This window comes from Oryctolagus cuniculus, chromosome 12 (assembly GCF_964237555.1).
Source record: "Oryctolagus cuniculus chromosome 12, mOryCun1.1, whole genome shotgun sequence".
NCBI classification, from domain to species: Eukaryota; Metazoa; Chordata; class Mammalia; order Lagomorpha; family Leporidae; genus Oryctolagus; species Oryctolagus cuniculus.
In genome coordinates, this window is record NC_091443.1 from 52,217,983 (window position 1) to 52,235,796 (window position 17,814).

The 17,814-nt window shown below is 50.2% G+C and overlaps 2 protein-coding genes and 1 long non-coding RNA gene across 9 annotated transcripts in view; 2 read left to right on the top strand and 1 right to left on the bottom strand.

Annotated features, from left to right (window-relative positions):
• SLC7A7 (solute carrier family 7 member 7) overlaps nucleotides 1-2,566 on the top strand; it is a 56,029-nt gene extending 53,463 nt beyond the window's left edge. For all 7 annotated transcript variants that reach the window (XM_051822635.2, XM_051822633.2, XM_008269346.4 and 4 more), the window contains exon 11: nucleotides 171-2,566. In XM_051822635.2, the coding sequence (XP_051678595.2) occupies nucleotides 171-277 (107 nt within the window). In that variant the 3' untranslated portion in view covers nucleotides 278-2,566. The remainder of the gene's footprint in view (nucleotides 1-170) is intronic.
• OXA1L (OXA1L mitochondrial inner membrane protein) lies at nucleotides 765-8,484 on the bottom strand. The gene is made up of 10 exons (XM_008269344.4): nucleotides 8,334-8,484; nucleotides 7,738-7,899; nucleotides 6,560-6,770; nucleotides 3,999-4,142; nucleotides 3,662-3,747; nucleotides 3,332-3,496; nucleotides 3,050-3,154; nucleotides 2,806-2,968; nucleotides 2,643-2,723; nucleotides 765-2,565 (listed from the first exon to the last, which is right to left on the bottom strand). Exons 1-10 carry the CDS (start codon nucleotides 8,394-8,396, stop codon nucleotides 2,429-2,431), a joined length of 1,317 nt encoding a protein of 438 aa, XP_008267566.2. The 5' UTR covers nucleotides 8,397-8,484; the 3' UTR covers nucleotides 765-2,428.
• LOC138844649 (uncharacterized) overlaps nucleotides 8,446-17,814 on the top strand; it is a 103,233-nt gene continuing 93,864 nt past the window's right edge. The window contains exon 1 of the long non-coding RNA XR_011380813.1: nucleotides 8,446-8,546. This is a non-coding gene — a long non-coding RNA (uncharacterized lncRNA). The remainder of the gene's footprint in view (nucleotides 8,547-17,814) is intronic.

Below are 17,814 nucleotides of genomic sequence, written 5' to 3' on the forward strand. Positions count from 1 at the left end.
TGGCTTTTTTTTTTTTTTTTTTTTTGCTTTTCTGGAGATTGAGCTCTCATGTCACCTTTGCTATAGCCCGTTATTAACCTTATTACTAACTGAATCACTCCCCTCAGTCTGTCTCATTCAGTGCCACTTGAACTCAGCTCAGTTTAATTTTGACTCAAACTTCTCTGTAGCGTCCGCCACCCGGTACCTCCAGGTCCTGTGTATGTCAGTTGCTGCAGAAATGGATTTGGAAGATGGAGGAGAGATGCCTAAGCAACAGGATCCCAAGTCTAACTAAAACCTGCTGGAATCCTGAGATGGGGCAGATGAGGCCTCTCGTTTCCTACCAGCTGGAGTCAAGGAAGCTGAAAAACTCCCTTCTTTGGAGGCATCCACCCAGAAGCCTAGTGAAGGCAGCTTCAGCCCCTGAATTTGCTTCTTGAGACATGAAAAGTAATTTATTTGTTCTGCTACCTTTGCTCCAGGCTTTGGAGAGGACAAAGCAGACTGTGGTGGGGCATGTCAGGTGTGGGCATGGTCTAGCAGCATCCTGGGTGTGCCTACCCACTCCTCCTTTTCTTGAAAAGGGCCAACATTGCTCCAAACCTCCTGTCTCCTCAGAGACACGAAACTGTCATGTGTGCTGGACAAAAATAAAACGGTTATGTTCCTAAAGTCCGAGTGGCTTCATCTTATACAGTGTCTTGGGGAAGCTCCCATTAGTCTGAAAAGAGGGAAGATTAAACACAATCTTTTGAAAATTATTAAGAATTTGAACACATCTCTCTTTTTTAAAAAGATTTATTTCAAAGTCAGTAAGAGAGATCTTTCATCCACTGGTTCACTCCTGAGATGGTTGCAACACCAGGGCTGGACCAGGCTGAAGCCAGGAGCCAGGATGGCCTGAGCACTTGGGCCATCTTCCACTGCTTTCCCCATGCCATTAGCTGGGGACTGGCGCTCCTATGGGATGCCAGCATTGTAGGTGGCGGCTTTACCTCCTATGTCACAATGCCGGCCCCAAATCTACTCCTTAAAGGAAAATTCTGGGGTCTAAAAAAATGTAGTTACTGAGGCAGGTGTGGCACAGCAGGTTAAGCCGCTGCTTAGGGTGCCTGGGAGTAAGTCCAACCTACACTTCCCTTTCTGCTTTCTTCTACTGTACATTCTGGGAAGCGGCAGATGACGGTTCAGGTGCCTGTGTCTCTGTCATCCCCTCACATCCTGACACCTGGCTCAGCACAGTCGCTGCAGGCATTTAGGGAGTGAACAAGTAGATGGAAGATCTCTCTCTCCATCCTTATCACCCTTCCAAATAAATAAATCTTTAAGAAAATGTGGTTACTACATTTAAATATAATTTGTTGGGGCCGGCACCGTGGCTCACTTGGGTTAATCCTCTGCTTGTGGCACTGGCATCCCATGTGGGTGCTAGATTCTGTCCCAGTTGCCCCTCTTCCAGTCCAGCTCTCTGCTGTGGCCCGGGAGGGCAGTGGAGGATGGCCCAGGTGCTTGTGCTGCTGCACCCGCATGGGAGACCAGGAGAAAGCACCTGGCTCCTGGCTTCGGATCAGCGCAGCGCTGGCTGTGGCGGCCATTTGGGGAGTGAACCAACAGAGGGAAGACCTTTCTCTCTGCCTCTCTCACTGTCTATAACTCTGTCAAATAAAAAGCAGCAACACCAAAAAGAAGTATTAACAATCATTATTGTAATAATACAATAAAATTTAAAAATAATTTTAAAAAAGATTTATGTATGTATTTGAAAGGCAAAGTTAGAGGCAGAGAATCTTCCATCTGCTGGTTCACGTCCCATATGGCTGCAGCAGCAGGTTCTGGGCTGATCTGAAGCCAGGAGCTTCTTCTGGGTCTCGCACACGAGTGCAGGAGCCCAAGCACTGGGGCCATCTTCCACGGCTTTCCCAGGCCATAGTAGAGAGCTCGATCAGAAGTGGAGCAGTTGGGTCTCGAACCAGTGCCCATATGGGATGCTGGCCATGCAGGTGGCAGCTTTACCCAATACGCCACAGCACCATCTCTTTTTAATATAATCTTATACTTCCATGACTGTGATGCAAATGTGGGTACAGAGAGACATCTACGGAGTAGAGGTTTATGCTCACTGCATAAAAGGGCACAGGTCAGCAAGAGCAGTCATGACCGAACGTATCCTTTTTTTCTGTGGCACACAGAAAAGTGTCAGGAAGCAGCATGTAGTACAGAGGTTTACTAACCCTGTGGATGGGAAGAGCATTTGGCTCCCCAGTGCACTCTCTTACATGCAGGCATTAAAGTCTGTAGTGGAAGCCACTTTAAAAATGGACGTAAAAGTGAACATCTCCATGTCCCACGGCTGCTAGGTCTGGACAAGGACATGGCATTAACCCTCGTTTTGAGGATGAGTCTTTGAAGATACACAGTTCCTGCCAGAATGAGGAGGCAGCGCAGTTCAGCCAAGCGTGTCACTCCAGGGTTTTGACTTTGGTTTGCTGCTGCTGCTGCTGCTGCTGCTGCTGGGGGTGTTGGAAGGGTGGTTCTTTGCAGGCTGTAGCAGAGGGTTGTGGGTAAAGGTTTGCCTTAGGGGACCTGCGGGAAAGAAAAGAAATTTCAGTAACAGGAAAACAAGAACCAAGGGAAGGACTTGGCCTGAGAGGATTATTTACCCCTGGCCGCCAGCTCCAAGTGATTCTGCATGCGTCGTTCCCGCTCTCGAAGCTGATGTGCCATCTCAGCATTCTTCCAGCCTGGAGAAAGACAAGAGGCAGTCTTGTCCCCGTTTTGAGACCACTGCCCCCCGCTTCTGTTCTGTACAGGGCAGGCCCTCACCTTTCTTGAAGCTCTTTATGAAGCCCTCTCGTGGAGGTAATTTGTCAGGGTCATGCACAACACGCTGGGGGATTTTAAGTACAGTGCGTACGGCAGGGATCCGGAGGCAGGCCACCTGGCCCAGGGAAAACAGGTTGGAGGAGAGCCAGTACACAAACACTGCCTGGGAGAGAATAAAGAGAAAGTCTCAGACGTTGTGTCCCTGGTCAGCTTGCCAGGAGGCAGCCCCTAAGCTATTACTTACGGAAGGAAAGTGGATGGTTATGGGCAACACTGCCAGGGGCATCACTCGGAGAACATTTCGCATCCACTGAAGGTCAGAACTTTGCATGCCTGTCTCAGCACCTAGCTGTCAAGGGGAAGAAACCAGGCCAGTTGGGGGAGAAGAAGAAAAGAGTGACACGTGCCATTTTAGTGAAACTGCCTCTCACCCACCAGGGAGTGAAGGATCACCATGCTCCACTACTGCTTTCTTCCCTACACCCGGTCACTCTGTGGGCCTGGCGCCTGGCCAGCCAGGGCTTACCTCCAGCACACCCCACATCGTGGCAGTGACCACCATCGGCAGGATGTAGGTGGGATCAGACACGGTGAGATCCTGGAACCACCAGAGGCCGCCTGTCTGCAGGCTGGGCACAGGAAGGTTGGCCATCTCTCTCAAGGCGATGAAGAAGGAGATGAAGATCGGAGCCTGTTTCACAGGATAAACAGTGGTGGCATACGTTAGCAGGAGACATTTCTGTTACTCCAGTACTGAAAGCTACTGGGTCACCACCGCCTGCCTTTTTAGGGGCCTGGGGCATGGGAAACACAGAGAAGGCAACTGGATAACGTAGAGGGAAAGGTTTTGGCTCACCTGAGTCAGAGGTAGAATGAGAGGTCTGAGGAGTTTAATATCATGCTTTTTCTGGTAAAGTGTCATCTCTGACGAGGCCCTGTACACTGAGGCGAGAGAAAATCAATGGCTGGCTAACAGCTGTGTGTGTGTGTGTGTGTGTGTGTGCGCGTGTGAACGTGCTCATCACCAGGCCCATGAAAGCCTGAACGGACCCTGGCCACTCCTGGAAGCACGGGGCCCAAGAAGCAGATCAGTCTTTAGAACTGGCCCAACAGTCGCAACTCGTGACTTCCCCCAGCCGACTGCCAGAAGTGCGAATGCGATCCTCCCCCACAGCACCCCGCAGCTGACTTACACTCGGCGTGGTCTCCTGTCAACCTGGCCTCTCGGATTCGAGCAGAAAACTTCTGGATCTCAGGCACATGGTTGTGGATCTTGGCTGCCTCCCGCTGGCCTTTCACGATGAGAGGAAAAATCAGGCAGCGGGCAAGCACCGTACCTGGAAAACACAAACTAGGATTGGAGTGAAAGTGAAGCAGTTCTGTAGCTGAAGGCTTTGTAGGCCGCCCCCCCCACCCCCCATCTGACTTCAGCCTTCTCCATGCTCTGTGCCATGATGCCCAGAAGTAAGGGCGGGGCACTTCAGTCCTCTGCTCTGACACACAGACCTCCTCTAAGCAGATGACCAGGACTCCTGTTCCCTGAACACAAAGCTGACCGAAGCTCAGTGCCTTCTAAAGCTTTCTATTATCAATGGAATTTTCTTTTTTTACCCATAGGCATGGCCCAAATACACAAAACAAATAAATCAGGTTGGCCTGAACGAAGGGAGATGCTCTGGCCTTCCCCTTGCTCAGAGGGCACTTTATGGAGCTCTTGGGCTGCCAGGAGTAAACTGGGAAGCTATTATGGAAACTGTGCATAGGAAGTGACCTGGTGACTGTTTTAGTTTCTTCCTATTTATTTTCGTACACTTCACGTTTCCCAATCATTCTGACAAGTATTTAGTTCATGGTCTCTGTAGACATACAAGTAGGCCTAAGCTGAGAAGAGACCGGGGGAAGATTCAGGTTTAGGTTCTATCAACATTATGGTGATGTGAAGTGGAGAGCGAGCCAAGACGGGAACTCAGGATAGCAGCAGTGAAGGGGTGTGCAGAGTAGCGGGTAATGGCAATGGGAAGGTATGATCAGGACTAGAGGAAGGAAATCAGGAAACACTGTTAGAGAAGCCAAGGGGTAGGCTTCAACTTCTAAAATGTCTAATGCAGAAAGGCCAAATGTGCCAGGAAAACCTGATTTAGCAATGTCATCACTGGCAGTTTTATTACTAAATATAATGTCCTATGACAACCAGTACTCAGGTGATATTACTAAAAGCCAGACTGCTGACGGTCAAAGAGTAAATGGAAAGAAGCAGGACCACCAGAGGCAGAATCCTGTTTTTAAATAACAGCTATGAAAAGGAGGAGGCCGGCGCCGTGGCTCAATAGGCTAATCCTCCACCTTGCGGCGCCGGCACACCGGGTTCTAGTCCCGGTTGGGGCGCCGGATTCTGTCCCGGTTGCCCCTCTTCCAGGCCAGCTCTCTGCTGTGGCCAGGGAGTGCAGTGGAGGATGGCCCAGGTGCTTGGGCCCTGCACCCCATGGGAGACCAGGAAAAAGCACCTGGATCCTGGCTCCTGCCATCGGATCAGCGCGGTGCGCCGGCTGCAGCGGCGGCCATTGGAGGGTGAACCAACGGCAAAGGAAGACCTTTCTCTCTCTGTCTCTCTCTCTCACTGTCCACTCTGCCTGTCAAAAAAAAAAAAAAAAAAAAAAAGGAGGAGGACCACATGGGTATGCTTGAACATGTTTACGCTTTAAGTACGGCAGTAAGGAGTTAAATGCTGAAGACACAGGACAGAATAGATAAGGACGTAGCAAGGTGTGGAAGAAACAATTCAAAGCACAGTTCTAGTCTTTGTAAGAACAATCCGAGTGCTTTCCCAACTCCGGGTTTCAGGCGCCTGATCCAACCTTCTACTCTCCCCAACAAGGGTAGTGTCTTCACTGTGAAAAAGGTCCCTCTATACCAACCCCACTCTCCCATTCAATCATCTCTACTTCTTGAGTGCCAGATGATCCAGTTTTTTTTTTTTTTTTTTTGACAGGCAGAGTGGACAGTGAGAGAGAGAGAGACAGAGAAAAAGGTCTTCCTTTTGCCGTTGGTTCACCCTCCAATGGCCGCTGCGGCCGGCATGCTGCGGCTGGCGCACCGCGCTGATCCGATGGCAGGAGCCAGGAGCCAGGTGCTTCTCCTGGTCTCCCATGGGGTGCAGGGCCCAAGCACCTGGGCCATCCTCCACTGCACTCCCTGGCCACAGCAGAGAGCTGGCCTGGAAGAGGGGCAACCGGGACAGAATCTGGCGCCCCGACCGGGACTAGAACCCGGTGTGCCGGCGCCGCTAGGCGGAGGATTAGCCTAGTGAGCTGCGGCGCCGGCTCGATCCAGTGGTTCTATGTTCTTCAGGAAACAGAGTGCAGCTGGGTACCGCGAGCCTCTGACTCTCATTTGAATCATCTGCTTTTCTGACTCCTGAATTTTTCCAACTATTTCTGCTGCCCACTGACAGAATCTGAGAGAGACAGATCTCATCTCCCAGTTCATTCTCCAAATGCCCCCAGCAGGTCTGGGTAGGGCCAGGGGCTGGAGCTGGGAGCCAGGAACTCAATCTGGATTTCCCATGAGTAGCAAGAATTCAACCACTTGAGCCATCATTGCTGCCTCCAGAGGCTGCACCAGCAAGAAGCTGGAGTCAGGCGGCTGTGTATTAAACCCAGCCTCTATGATACGGGACACAGATATCCTAACTGCTAGACCGGATGCTCACCCCTTGAAATACCACCTTTAAGGTTCTATTCCCAAGTTCCCTTACATGCAGCAATGGCCCCCCACCACGGTAGCTCCAGGTCAACGTGCATAAATTCCAGTAAATTCTGAATCAGTCCCACTGGGGTGTACGAGCCCAGGCCCAGCTCAGTGAAGCTCTGTTCTGCAGCAGCCTGGATTACATCCGCCGTCTCGGAGGGCACCTCAGGTACCACTGAGGCTGAAGGAGGTGCAGCGACAACAGGAGCAGGCGGAACCTGTGCAAAAAGAAGTCAGGTGTGACACTAGCAGGGAAGATGTAGAAATGTCCTACGACAACCAGTGCTCTTTACTTTTGTTTTTCTGGGGCAGCCTGCAATACCCACAGCTTTCATGTGTAAAAAGGACAACGTATTTTTGCCTCTAGGCAGGAAGAGAATTACTTCTCATAGCAGCTTCCCAAACTTTAGCCTTTTGAATATGATGATTATAGTTTTAGTAAAACAACTCAATTTTTAAGACCTAAACAGCTAGCTAATCTCCTCTTCTGAGACAGCACCCCAAAATCATGCATTTGGTACCCACGGTGTAATTTTTCTACCACACACACTCTGAATCAAATCTTCCCTCATCAGTGGTTTGTCCACCTCTGTGTCGGACAACGCCTTTCACATAAATCTCTCCTCCTGTACTTTCCCCTACTTTTTTTTTTTTTTTTTTTTTGACAGGCAGAGTGGAGAGTGAGAGAGAGACAGAGAGAAAGGTCTTCCTTTGCCGTTGGTTCACCCTCCAATGGCCGCCGCGGCCGCCGCGCTGCGGCCGGCGCACCGCGCTGATCCGATGGCAGGAGCCAGGTGCCAGGTGCTTTTCCTGGTCTCCCATGGGGTGCAGGGCCCAAGCACCTGGGCCATCCTCCACTGCACTCCCTGGCCACAGCAGAGAGCTGGCCTGGAAGAGGGACAACCGGGACAGAATCTGGCGCCCCAACCGGGACTAGAACCCGGTGTGCCGGCGCCGCAAGGCGGAGGATTAGCCTAGTGAGCCGCGGCGCCGGCTCCTCCTGTACTTTCCAATCATCCCCCTAGTGAACTGAAAACTTACCCCCGAGCACAGACGCTAACATGTTGGGGCACTGTGGGAAGTGTGGACAACTCTGCTACATTACTCCCCCTCCTCCCAAACAAATAAAAATAAAACAACCAAGAAGCACCATTCCCGGCCTCCAGGAATGAAAAGGTCTCTTACCTGGGCTTCTGCAAACGAGACGGCAGAGACACTGAGCCAGCGGGGGCCGGCGGCCGCGATGAGCACGTAGCGCGGGCGCCCCAAGCCCCGGCCGGCTGGGAACAGGAGCCCGGGGGTCAGCAGTTTCCGGGGCCATTGCGAGGGCCCTGCGACGCTGTGGAACTGAGCGGGGAGAAGGATGATGGAGCCCCTTTACCGCGAGCGAAGCCCCAGAGCTCAGCGTCCCATGAAGCGGGTCGCCCGGCTCCCACAGGTGAGGCCACTGCTGCACTCCACGCGCAGACCATCGGCCCGAGGGCGTGCAACGGGGGCCAGCCCGGGGCTCTCCGGCATCGCGGTTACCCCGAAGCCACGCCGCGCTCAGAGGACGAGGCTGAGGGACTCTGAGGGGCAGGAGCGCAGCCAGTCCCGCGAGACGAACAACGCCACGGCGCCGCTGAGCCCGGGTAGCCGGGACGTAACCCTCCCGCGTCCTCACGCGCCCCGAGGTCGTGACACACAGATCCCAGTGAGCGGGTCAGCGTCTGCTAGTGCCCCCAGCTCCAGTCACGGGGACAAGGCAGTACGCGGGCGCTCGGCCCCGGGGCCACGCTTACCTGGCGCTGGGGTCGTAGCAGACGCAGAAGCTCCCGGCGTCCGCACATTAACCCCATCGCCATTTTGCCCGGAAGAGGCTTGGCGTCCGCGCGTGCGCACTCAGGACCGCAGCCCGGCGGGAGGAGGCCCCTCTGGAAAAGGGAGGAAGCCAAAGCGTGGCCGGAGGTCACGTGGTAAAGGAGCCCGGAGCTTGCCGGCTGAATTTGAAGCGGGTAAGAAGAATCCAAGGGCGACGCGAACGGACTCGTGCTTTTCCGAATTTGAAAGGAAATGTGTCTACAGCCATGAACGCACCCTGGACGCACCTCAGCGCGTCTGATAATGTTTGTGGCCCTTGTTAGTGACGGCGTAAACCCGGGTCTATGCCTCTGTCCTCCAGAGTCGCGATTGTTCTTTTTGATTTGTTGGTTTGAAAATAGCCTCCAGTCTTGGCCGTGTTTGATGTGGGTTGTTCCCATTCCATAGTATTTGATTTTTGTTTTTAATTTAACAGGCAGGGTTAGACAGTGAGAGAGAGAGAGACAGAGAGAAAGGTCTTCCTTCTGTTGGTTCACTCCCCAAATGGCCGCCACGGCTGGTGCTGTGCTGATCCGAAGGCAGGAGCCAGGTGCTTCTCCTGGTCTCCCATGGGGTGCAGGGTCCAAGCACTTGGGCCATCCTCCACTGCTTTCCCCGGGCACAGTAGAGAGCTGACTGGAAGAGGAGCAACTGGGACAGAATCCGGCGCCGCAGGCAGAGGGTTAACCTAGTCTGGTATTTGATTCTTTTTGCTAGATAGTGTTGTAGTTGCGTATGCAATGAAATTAGAGAGTAGTGTGGAGTCTGATAGAGATGGAGGAAAGGCAGCTTCTAGGGGATGTTTTCCTCCCAGATAAAAGCATAAACCACCAGGAGGAAACTCCATGGCTCCCTTTCCCCTTAATTAAGTGCGGTTGTGTGGGACTGTGATGTTGAGGGGCAGGTCTCAAGATGAAAAGCTAATTTCTTGAAGGCTGAAAGATAGAAAAATACCTAAATACTTGATGATGTCATTGATTTGTGGTTCTGGAGCCACTGTTTCTAGGGTTGGTTGTGTAAGGCAGTTTAGAAGGTCTTTATTATTATTATTTTTTTAATTTTTGACAGGCAGAGTGGACAGTGAGAGAGACAGAGAGAAAGGTCTTCCTTTTTGCCGTTGGTTTACCCTCCAATGGCCGCTGCGGCTGGCACGCTGCGGCAGGCACATCGCACTGATCCAAAGGCAGGAGCCAGGTGCTTTTCCTGGTCTCCCATGGGGTGCAGGGCCCAAGGACTTGGGCTATCCTCCACTGCACTCCCGGGCCACAGCAGAGAGCTGGCCTGGAAGAAGGGCAACCGGGACAGAATCCAGCACCCCGGCCGGGACTAGAACCCTGTGTGCCAGGGCCGAAAGGCGGAGGATTAGCCTATTGAGCCACGGCGCCAGCCTTAGAAGTTCTTTATTCTTTAGGCTCTAAGTCTGTTGCTTAAGCATTGTTTCATGAGGCTGAAAGCATTCTTCTTTTCAAAGATTAAGGCAGAGGTACAGAGATGGAGAGGCAGAAAACTCTTCCATCTACTGGTCCACTCCCCAAGGTACAGAGAAGGAGAGGCAGAAAACTCTTCCGTCTACTGGTCCACTCCCCAAATGGATGCAACAACTGGGGCCGTGACTGGATCAGGCCGAAGCCAGGAGCCTGGAACTCCTTCCAGTTCTCCCATGTGAGTGGCAAGGGTCCAAGTACTTGGGCCATCTTCTGCTGCCTTCCCAGGTGTACCAGTAGGAAGCTGGATGAGAAGTGGGACAGCTGGGATTCAACTCTGCTGATGGCAGGTGGTGGCCTAACCAGCACACGGTCCTATCCTCCTTTTAAAATTATTTGAAAGGTGGAGTTATAGATACAGAAGGAGAGAGGGAGAGATATATCTTCCATCCTGTGGTTCACTCTCTAAATGGCTGGAATGGCCAGGGCTGGGCCAGGCTGAAGCCAGGAGCCTGTGATTCTACCCTGGTCTCCCCATTAGGCTGTACCAGTCTCAGTACTTGTGCCATCTTCCACTGCTTTCTCAGGCACATTAGTATGGAGCTGGATCAGAAGTGGAGCAGCCAGGACTTGAACCAGTCAGCACTCATATGGGATGGTGGCATCACAGGTGGCGGCTTATCCCACTGTATCACAATGCTAGCCCCACTGAAAGCATTCTTAAAGATACATAAGGTGAAATCTCCCTCTTCCAAGGAAAAAAAAAAAAAAACTACTACTCAGGATGGTGAGAGTTGATTACACTAAACCCTTACAAAGTCCTAAGTACAGAGTGCTGTCTGAACAACAAAGTATAGTCTGAGAAAGATCTAGTAGCCTGCTAGTTTTAGGTTATGAATGTACCTGACAAATACTGAAAACTAGGAGGCAAAGAAATTTAATACAGATTTGGTGATAATTAGTGGTATGACTCAAGGCTCATATGTATTGAATGTTACTGTATGGAGGACGGCCCAAGTGCTTGGGCCCTGTACCCGCATGGGAGACCAGGAAGAAGCACCTGGCTTCTGGTTTCGGATCAGCGCAGCGCTGGCTGTAGCAGCCATTTGGGGAGTGAACCAACGGAAGGAAGACCTTTCTCTCTGTCTCTCTCTCTCACTGTCTATAACTCTACCTGTCAAAAAAATTAAAAAAATAATGTTACTGTAAACAAACTTTTTAGAGATTATTTAAAAAAGATCTGCAGCTGGATGAAATATACAGCTATAGAACACTTGGTGATAGTGGAACTAGCCAATGGTGGGCTGTTTTGTGACCCCAAAGGAACCATCCCTCCCAGTATTTGCACTCTTTGTGGTTCCCTCTTCTTTATTATAGGCTGTCCCTGTGACTTGTCTTAGCCAATAGGATGTGTTGGAAATGATGCTGTGCCGGTTCTGGGCTGTCGCAGGTGCCTGCTGTCACACAGCTTGACAGGGCTTAAGAGTGAAGTGTCAGAGCACGGGGAAGAAAGGAATACAAGGACACAAGACTGCCTTCACAATGAGAGATTTTTATTGCTTACACACCAGGGATTTTTATCGCACTACTAATCAGCATGCTCATTGAGGTCAATACACTTATCAGTATCAATATACTTATCGATCCATACTTATCAATATACTTAACAGTCCAATCTATAGCTTAACTGCTACTTAACTTACTATAATAACACTTAACTATCAGAATAACACTATTTCCTTAATGACTAAAGAACTATTGGGATCAATACCATTAATATCAATATCAGTAATACTACTTGAGCTTATTCATTAATCCACAGATCACAGTATACGGTGTTAAAATAACTTTGAGGGCTATCCAATTATAATAGTATATGTACAGCAAGGTATCTAACGTTATTTTTAGTCATAGGGTCAAAGCATATTCATATTACATTACACATGGCTAATGTCATTTATAAGAGTTGAGTTTTCAAGGCTCACATCATGGCATGAAAAAAAGTCAGTGTTCAAAGTGCAGAGCTCAACGTCTCGGCAGAGACGGATTTCGGATCAGTCACTTACAGGCAGGAAGTTGTGGGAAGGCTGTCATTCTGGGAGTGGGCTCAGAGTTCCCAGGTGGATGGCAAGGCAAGGAGTAGGAGAGGTCCCCTGCTGAGAGGCCTGGTTCGGCTCTGCGGTGAGGTCTGGCAGCAGGCTGACACAATGTCTAAGCGAAGTGGCGAGGTGACAGCTCCACTGGAGATTGATCCCATAGTCGCCTTGTGTCTCTTAGCAAGGGGGCTGGCGAGCTGGCTCTTCGGCTCCAAATGTGTGGAGATCCAGAGGTTCACACACACCGGGCCCTTGATCCGTTATCGGCTTGTGCTGTTACCTGCTCCTCACAGAGTAACGGGCTGCCTCTTCAGCTCCAGATATGTGGAGATCCAGAGGTTCACACACGGGGCCATGATCCTTGAGAGGATGGAGAGCAGTGCCAAAGGCTCTGCTTTTATCCTAATTTTCCTGGCAGCTCTCCTGCTTGTTCAGTTCGGGTGCCCCCAATCAGTTGTGCTCCCTCTTGGAGTTTCCCGGGGTGCCACCAATCTGTTGTTTAGGATTGGGTGTTTCCAGCTCATTCTCAGGTTGCGTCCAATCATCCTGCGAGTAGGAAGGTAACTCAAGGTTATCGTTCGTAGCACACACATTACCAGACTGCCCAGGGATGTCTGTTCAGTCTGATGAGGAGCATCTTTCTTGGCAAGCACTGAGCTTGACATAAGTGATGTCATCAGTCTCTGGCTTGACATGAGTGACTCCATTTGTCTTTACTTGCACTTTGTGGATAGTGGTAGTTTTTGACTCTAGGCTTCTCTGTGGAGTTTCCACAGTTCACCTCTTTCTGCTTGTCTGGTAAGTGGTGATCTGTGACTCTATTTTTGGGACTCCTGTGGGATTCCCCACATGGGCCTGGTCCTTAAGAAGGCCCGGTAGCTTCTGCTGTACTTTTAGGGGGAAGTGAGCTGCTCTCTAGAAGGTTAGCTTCTCAGACTTACATGTTGTGGGGAGCCCAGCCTAACTACGTGGAGGAGCACTGAGGTCTGGGCTAACAGAGTGTACACCAACTTGCCAGCCGTGTGAAAAAGGCCACTTTGGAAGTGGATTCTCTACTCCATATGGAACAGACAGTCTGTCAGATCTGCTCAAGTTGCAAATCTACAAGGAAATAAATAAACGATTATGTTTTTTAAACCGCTGTTTCAGAGTACTTTGTCGCACAGCAATAGGTAACTCAAATGTACTTTAATGTTGAGTGAATGAGTATCTATACTTGGGAAAAGAGCATTTCCTGCCTTTCAAGCTAAATGAGGTATATCTTATATTACTTTGTAATTATTTCTGATTCATTTCTATGTGTCTATTTTTTGGGGGAGAGGATAATCCCATTTTCCCTTTTAGATTATTTCTAGAAGCACAGACTGTATTCTATTTTTGCAACTTTTTTAAAAAAAATTTTATTATGTATGTTCCTTTTCAAGAGTGAGTGACTGACTGACTTTCATTTAGCTATGGGTAGGGGATCACAAATTAAGACAGCCATAAGGGTGGCGCTGTGGCGTAGCGGGTAAAGCCGTCACCTGCAGTGCCAGCATCCCATATGGGCGCTGGTTCGAGTCCTGGCTGCTCCACTTCTGATCCAGCTCTCTCTGCTGTGGCCTGGGAAAGCAGTAGAAGATGTCCCAAGTCCTTGGGCCTCTGCATCCACATGGGAGACCCAAAAGAAGCTCCTGGATCCTGTTTTTTGGCTTTGGATCAGCCCAGCTCTGGCTGTAGCAGCCATTTGTGGAGTGAACCAGTGGATGGAAGACCTCTTTCTCTCTCTGTTTCTCTCTCTCTCTCTCTCTCTCTCTCTCTCTCTCTCTCTCTCTTTTAAGAGAAAGAGTTTACTGGGGGAAACCCGACAGACTGGAGGGAGGGGGTGAAGAAGGAAAAGGAGAAGGAGAGTGTAAGAAAGAGATCCAGAGAGAGATTAAGAGAGAGAGAGAGAGAGAGAGTCTCCCTCTCTCTTTAAATCTTTCAAATAAATCAAATATTTAAAAAAAAAAAAGACAGTCTAGAAAGCTCAAGAGAGAAGCAACTCATCATATACAAGGGAGCCTCAATAAGATTACCCACTGTTTTCTTAGCCGAAAAAAAAACTTTTTAAAGATTTATTTATTTGAGATTTAGATTTACACAGAGAGGGAGAGACAGAGAAATCTTCCATCTGCTGATTCACTCCCCAAGTGGCTGCAATGGCTGGAGCTTGGCCAATCTGAAGCCTGGAGCCGGAAGCTTCTTCTGGGTCTCCCATGTGGGTACAGGGGCCTAAGGACTTGGACCATCTTCCGTTGCTTTCCCAGGTGTGCTAGCAGGGAGCTGGATTTGAAGTAGAGCAATTGGGATCGAACTGGTGCCCTTATGGGATGCCAGCACTGCAGGCAGTGGCTTTACCAGCTACACCATAGTGCCAGCCCCCAAATTTCTTCTTATAAGAATACCATATTGGGTTAGGGCCTACCCTTAAAAAAAAAAAAAAAAAAAAAACCTCCACTCATTTTAACTCAGTTATCTCTCTCTCTCTCTTAGATTTACATATTTATTTGAAAGGTGAGTTACAGAGAGGCAGAGGCAGAGAGAGAAAAATCATCCATCCACTGGTTCACTCCCCATGGCTGCAATGGTTGGTATTCAGCCGAGTGGAAATTAGGAGCCAGGAGCTTTATCTGAGTCTCCCATGTGGATGCAGAGGCCCAAGCACTTGGACTATCTTCCACTGCTTTCCCAGGTGCATTAGCAGAGAGCTGGATTGGAAATGAAGCAGCCAGGACTTGAACCAGCATGCATATGGGATGCTGGTGCTTCAGACGGTGGCTTAACCTGCTACACCACAGTGCCAACCCCTCAGTTACTTCTTTAAAGACCTTTTAATACAGTTATATTCTTAGATATTGGGTGTTAGAACTTCAGCACATGCATTTGAGGGAAACAGAATTCAGTCTTTAATTTTTTTTTTTTTTTTTACAGGCAGAGTGGACAGTGAGAGAGAGAGACAGAGAGAAAGGTCTTCCTTTGCTGTTGGTTCACCCTCCAATGGCCGCTGTGGCCGGCGTGCTGCAGCCGGCGCACCGCGCTGATCCGAAGGCAGGAGCCAGGTGCTTCTCCTGGTCTCCCATGGGGTGCAGGGCCCAAGCACTTGGGCCATCCTCCACTGCACTCCCTGGCCACAGCAGAGAGCTGGCCCGGAAGAGGGGCAACCGGGACAGAATCTGGCGCCCCGACCGGGTCTAGAACCCGGTGTGCCGGTGCCGCAAGGCGGAGGATTAGCCTGTTGAGCCGTGGCGCCGACCTCTATAATTCTTTTTTAAGATTTATTTATTTATTTCAAAGGCAGAGAGGCAGAGAGAGGGAGAGGGAGAGAGAGAGATAGAGAGAAAGAGAGAGAGAGGTCTACCATTTGCTGGTTCGCTACCCAAATGACTGCAGTGGCTGGAGCTGAGCCTATCCAAAGCCAGGAACCAGGAGCTTCTTCTGGGTCTACCACGTGAGTGCAGGGGCCCAAGCACTTGGATTATCTTCTGCTTCCCAGGCGCATTAGCAGGGGAGCTGGATTGGAAGTGGAACAGATGGGATTTGAACCAGCATCCATATGGGATGCCAGCATTACAGGCGGTTAGTTGCTTTACTCACTTTGCCACAGTGCTGGCCCCTATACATCATTTTAAAAGTAATTGGTAGAGGCTGGTGCTGTGGCGTAATGGGTGAAGCCACCGTCTGCAGTGCTGGCATCCTGTATGGGCGCCCGTTTCAGTCCTGGCTGCTCCACTTCCCAACCAACTCTCTGCTATGGTCTGGGAAAGCAGTAGAAGATGACCCAAGTGCTTGGGCCCCTGCACCTGCATAGGAGACCTGGCTCCTGGCTTCAGATCAGCCCAGCTCCAGCCTTTGCAGCCATTTGGGGAGTGAACCAGCAAATGGAAGACCTCTGTCTCTCTGCCTCTGCCTCTCTGTAACTCTGCCTTTCAAATAAATAAATAAATCTTAAAGAAAAAATGCAGATCATGTGACTAACAATGTGGGACTTGGAGTTGAGGAAACTAAAGGTGTTAGGGATTTTGAGCAGGGAAGTTTGGAAAATGGTGGTGCCACTGACCCAAATGAATACATTAGTGAACTGGTCATTTATTTTCCTGAATGCTCTCAGATCCCTTTCTGATCTCTCTCCTAAAGATTTATTTGTTTTATTTGAAAGGCGGAGTTACAGAGAGATAGAGAGAATCTTCCAGCTGCTAGTTCATTCTCCAAATGGCTGCAATGGCTGGAGCTGGGCCAGGCTGGAGCTAGGAGCCAAGAGCTTCTTCTGGGTCCCTCACGTGGGTGCTGGGGCCCAATCACTTGGACCATTTTCTGCTGCTTTCCCAGGCACATTAGTAAGGAGCTGGATTTGAAATGAAGGACCCAGGAATCAAACCAATACCCTTAGGGGATGCCGGTGCTTCAGGTGGCAGCTTAACCTGCTATGCCACAGAACTGGCCCCCTTTCTGCCCTTCTGCTCTCTCTCTTGTACTGCATGGAAACTTCATTGCCCAGGTTCGCCTGTCCTCTGGCTTCTGGATGGGTTCTGGCGATGAAAGTACCTGGCAAAAGAATGTGGAGAGGGAGCAGAGAGAATCCAGGGCATTTCTCCCACTCTCTCTGCTTCCTCTATTCCATTCCTGGCAGCTGCAGCTCCTCCTCCTTGGCCTGGCAGCCTTTCTCTCCGTGATCCCAGTTCCCTGCATGTGCACCTTGCCATGATTCTGGTGCCCTCTGGATGCCCTTAGATTCTGGGCTCTTGTAATCCCATGACTCCCATTATCCATCTAGGCTAGAAGGTAGTAGCTGCCTGCTGTTGCCAATTTCTGATTGCTTCACCATGTCCTGTTTGGCTTCTTAGCTCTCCTATTACCATGTACAAAATCCTTGTAGTAAAATTCCTCTGAAATACTTTGAGTGGTTGTGTTTCTTTCTTTTTTTTCTTTTCTTTCTTTTTTTTCTTTTTTTTTGACAGGCAGAGTTAGACAGTGAGAGAGAGAGAGAGAGACAGAAAGGTCTTCCTTCCATTGGTTCACTCCCCAAATGGCCGCTATGGCCAGCACTACACCGATCCAAAGCCAGGAGCCAGGTGCTTCCTCCTGGTTTCCCATGCGGGTACAGGGCCCAAGCACTTGGGCCATCCTCCACTGCCCTCCCGGGCCACAGCAGAGAGCTGGACTGGAAGAGGAGCAACCAGGACAGAATCTGGCGCCCCAACCGGGAGTAGAACTCGAGTACTGGCGCCGCAGGCAGAGGATTAGCCTAGTGAGCCGCAGTGCCAGCTGAGTGGTTCTGTTTCTTGGCTAAACTCGGGGTAATACAGTTAGGAAGCTGTGTCAGTTGTGAAGTTATTGTCTCTTAGCTCCAAACCCAACGGCTCTGGGATGTTGGGGCTGGTATTCTGCCTCACCAGCTGGCTGCCTGTTCAACTCTGCTAATGAGGGGTGCTAGAGAGAGACTCAGAAGCTAGAGGAGGGAGAAGAGAGTTGCTCTCTCCTGTTCATTCCAAGTGGGCTTCCTCTTTAATTGCATTTCCCGTGAGCAGCATCCCCACAGCACTTCTTACACCAGCAGTGCTTGTTGCAGCAGTAGCTGCCATCTCCTTTTCAAGTTTGCCAACATTTGCAGAACCAGTCTTGTCATGTACCCCGCACCCCCGAGATATCAGTACATGGTGGCTGGTGCCCCCTCCTCAGGTTATTGAGTTTCAGTTCTGTGGGGGACCCTTCTCTAAGTTTCCAAGTCCTAATAAATCTACCTTCCTCTCCTTAGGAGTGGTAGCTGCTTTCTGCAGTTGTTACTTCTGTGGTCCTTTAGAGTCTTCTCTCTCTCTCTCTTTAAAATATTTATTTATTTACTTATTTGAAAGACAGAGTCACAGACATAGAGACCTTGATCTTCC